The sequence below is a fragment of the Nicotiana tabacum genome, chromosome 3, assembly GCF_000715075.1.
Source record: "Nicotiana tabacum cultivar K326 chromosome 3, ASM71507v2, whole genome shotgun sequence".
Classification (NCBI taxonomy): Eukaryota; Viridiplantae; Streptophyta; class Magnoliopsida; order Solanales; family Solanaceae; genus Nicotiana; species Nicotiana tabacum.
Window position 1 is genome coordinate 134,757,313 of NC_134082.1, and position 2,951 is coordinate 134,760,263.

At 40.7% G+C, this 2,951-nt stretch overlaps 1 protein-coding gene across 1 annotated transcript; it reads right to left on the minus strand.

The window, feature by feature from the left end:
* Positions 1-264: 264 nt before the first annotated feature.
* On the minus strand, positions 265-2,571 carry LOC107763062 (protein EXPRESSION OF TERPENOIDS 1-like). The gene is made up of 2 exons (XM_016581484.2): positions 1,331-2,571; positions 265-913 (listed from the first exon to the last, which is right to left on the minus strand). The coding sequence occupies exons 1-2, from the start codon at positions 1,980-1,982 to the stop codon at positions 519-521; spliced, it is 1,047 nt and encodes a 348-aa protein (XP_016436970.2). The 5' UTR covers positions 1,983-2,571; the 3' UTR covers positions 265-518.
* Positions 2,572-2,951: the final 380 nt, after the last annotated feature.

Below are 2,951 nucleotides of genomic sequence, written 5' to 3' on the forward strand. Positions count from 1 at the left end.
ATTTTTCAACTTAACTCTAAACACTACTTACAAAAATTACGATTTTTGTGACCAAATGCCTACTAAAACTCAAACACTGTTTGTTCTCGGAAATCGAACCCCGTTTTGAGACGCTTATAACAAGTCATTTGAAATTGCTATAGACTACTTCCTCCTAAATTCATGTATCTCCACCAAAAATAGACTTTTAGTCAATTCAAACGAGAAAATAGGGGGAAAAGAATAACTTGCAATTTGAAAAGAAAATAAAACAAGAAGCCAATATTTCAGCTTAAAAAGAGCGCCTTTATTGGACATTTCTAAGACAACTAATGGAATCAATTCAACTATGCATTGAAATTAGAACTCAAAACTAAACATCATCCCCTCAATTCCCTCCTTTTCTTTCATGTGCTCCTTTTTTTTCCTAGAAATTTTCAAACCTTAACGGCTAATACTAACATAACAGTATCCCATTACAGAGTAAAAGTCAAAATGTCAAATTTTCGGTGTGTGGGAAAATATTGAAGCGCATGTCATCAAGATCTTGGAGGTGGAAAGAATTGCGTACCAGCCATGAAAGTGTTGATGGGAGCTGGATATAAAGAAGGGTCGAGATAAGGTGAGGCTTCGGGTGCTGCAGCTGCACCGCCACCACTAGCAGAAGTCGTGGCTGCTGAGGTGGCGGTGCCTGCAGCACCAATAAGATTATGGTGGTGACTAGCACTTCCACCGGCGGACGAGCTTTCACCAGCAGCCATGTACTGATTCTCAGGACCTTGATCGTATAAAATCCCTTTAAATACGTGTCCGCCAATGTTCACAGCTGTTTGATAAGCGAATTGATCCTCAGCATCATCAGCGGAACTCATCCGAACGCAGTGAAATACGGCAGTTGAACTTACTTTGGCTGGAAAATTCCCCACTTCTAACCCTAATAACACAAAACACACAAAGTTAAGCATGGCTCAACGAGTAAGAAGTAAGTTGAAGAATAAATAGAGAAGAATTTGCGCAGATAGAGGAAAAAAGACAGGCATGTGTAGTGCTTACACAGATATCAAAAACACATTGAAGAAAGAGAAGAGAGCGAGAGAATAGCGCCTTTCCTTGTCAGGATTACCGAAAAACAGTGATGAGAAGAAAGAAAGAAAGAAAGAAAGAGAGAAAAAGTAAAAGCTGTGGACTTGACTATTTTACCACAATGGAAACTCGTTTCTTTTAATTTTCATATTGTTCTCGTGAATTACTTGGTAAAAGATTCTTTAGGCAATAGGAGTATGATTTATCGAGACTATATATACTGTATATTTCTGCGTATACAGTAAGAAGGGAAAGACAAAAACTTTACCAGAAGTACTAGAAGGTAATATACGAGTGCAAACAAGAGAGGAAGAACTTGGATCCTCTCTTTGCCTTTTGGGGTTATTATCTATGTGCAGCTGCTGCGTTTGCTGCTGCTGTTGTTCTTCTTGCTGCTGCTGTAAAGTAGTAAGTTGTTGCCTTTCTCTCCTTTTAGCCGCTGGAACCCAAGTGCTTTTCACATGGGTTTGGCATTGAAAGCCTCGGCTCTTGCAACAAGTCCTACATCTCATGTGTTCACAATCTTTCTTCGCTTGGTTACCACAATCTTGGCAGCTAATTCCACCTCCCCCACTTCTCATCATGACCAATCCACCCGATCCTCCTGAAGAAGGGTCATGATCGGGCCGAGTCGCAGTCACAGTAAAGCCACTGCGGCTCGGCCCGACGCCTAATCCAACAGCCGCGGTAGGATAAAGATCTTGAAGCGGATTAATTGGATGCCGAATCTGAGGCTGGGAATTACTAGTTTGCCATAGCTCAAAGCCTCTGTATGTAGGTAACTCTTGATCATTTCTGTACAAGAACCAACTTTCTGGACTAATTTCGGTGGGAGGATTATTGGTGCTTTGTTGGTGCTGCTGGTCTTGGGCTTGGCTGCTACTAGCAGCTCCTCCACCTAGTGAAAAGAACCCAGCCATTTTGTTGCCTCCTTTAAGACTTTTCCAAAATTCAATTGTGACTGACAATCCATAGCAGATCACGAACACTGGCTTTGATTATGACCCAAGAATGATATGGGTACCTCCCCTTCACTTTTTCTTGATTTGTGAGTATAATAAAAGAAAAGAATAAAACAAAGTTATTTTTCTTAGTCTCTCTTAAAACAAAATAAAAAAGGAAAATACAGTTCTTGTCTGTACTATATAAGCGCGTGACAGCGAAGTGGGAGAGGAAGAGAGCATTTGGTAGCTAGATAAAAGTTGCAGCTTTTGTTAAATTTTCTTGGGACAGACAAAGGTAAGGAAGACTTTTGGAGATAGAGATTAATCGAAGAGAGGGAAGTCCAAGTCCTTTGATTTGCTTTTAGGCTTCTATTTTGTGGAGCATTTAAGAGGCAGTAGACTTACAACTCTGCAACGCCGCCATGGCCAAAAAAGCAGCAAACGTCTCTCTCTCCTCTCTTCTCTTTCTGTTCTGCAAAAACACACACACACACTAATTTAAGCCTTTACATACAGGCCCTCCCATTCCATTCCTAGTCTCTCTCTCTCTCTAAAACTAAACTATAGTAACTCAGACTTGATCGATCGGTAGTTGTAAAGTGATGCGCTTTTACTAGTGTTCTCTCTCGCTGTTCTCTCTATCCTCTCTCTCACAACATTACATTCCGATTTATCGAACGGTTCTAATGAAATAACATGCCGATCTGTCGGCTACAATGTGGACACGTGTCAAGCACTCAGCAGTTGCTTCCCTCGTCCTTCGTACCGGAAACCTGCTGCTTTATGTCTCTATCCATTTTAATTGTGTGTAATGAATGGACGGGAATACGATTGTTTTATCTTCTCGCTCCCTTATTTTTTGTTTCCTAATAACCATGCATCAAATTGTGCATAAGCTCTCTCCACCAAAACTTCTCCCTTCACCCAAATAAATAAAATAGGGTT

Coding starts and splice junctions, on each gene's coding strand:
- LOC107763062 (XM_016581484.2), bottom strand. CDS start 1,982: ATGGCTGGGTTCTTTTCACTAGGTGGAGGAGCTGCTAGTAGCAGCCAA. Junction 914..1,330: donor ATTACCTTCTAGTACTTCTG/GTAAAGTTTTTG, acceptor TTGTGTTATTAG/GGTTAGAAGTGGGGAATTTT.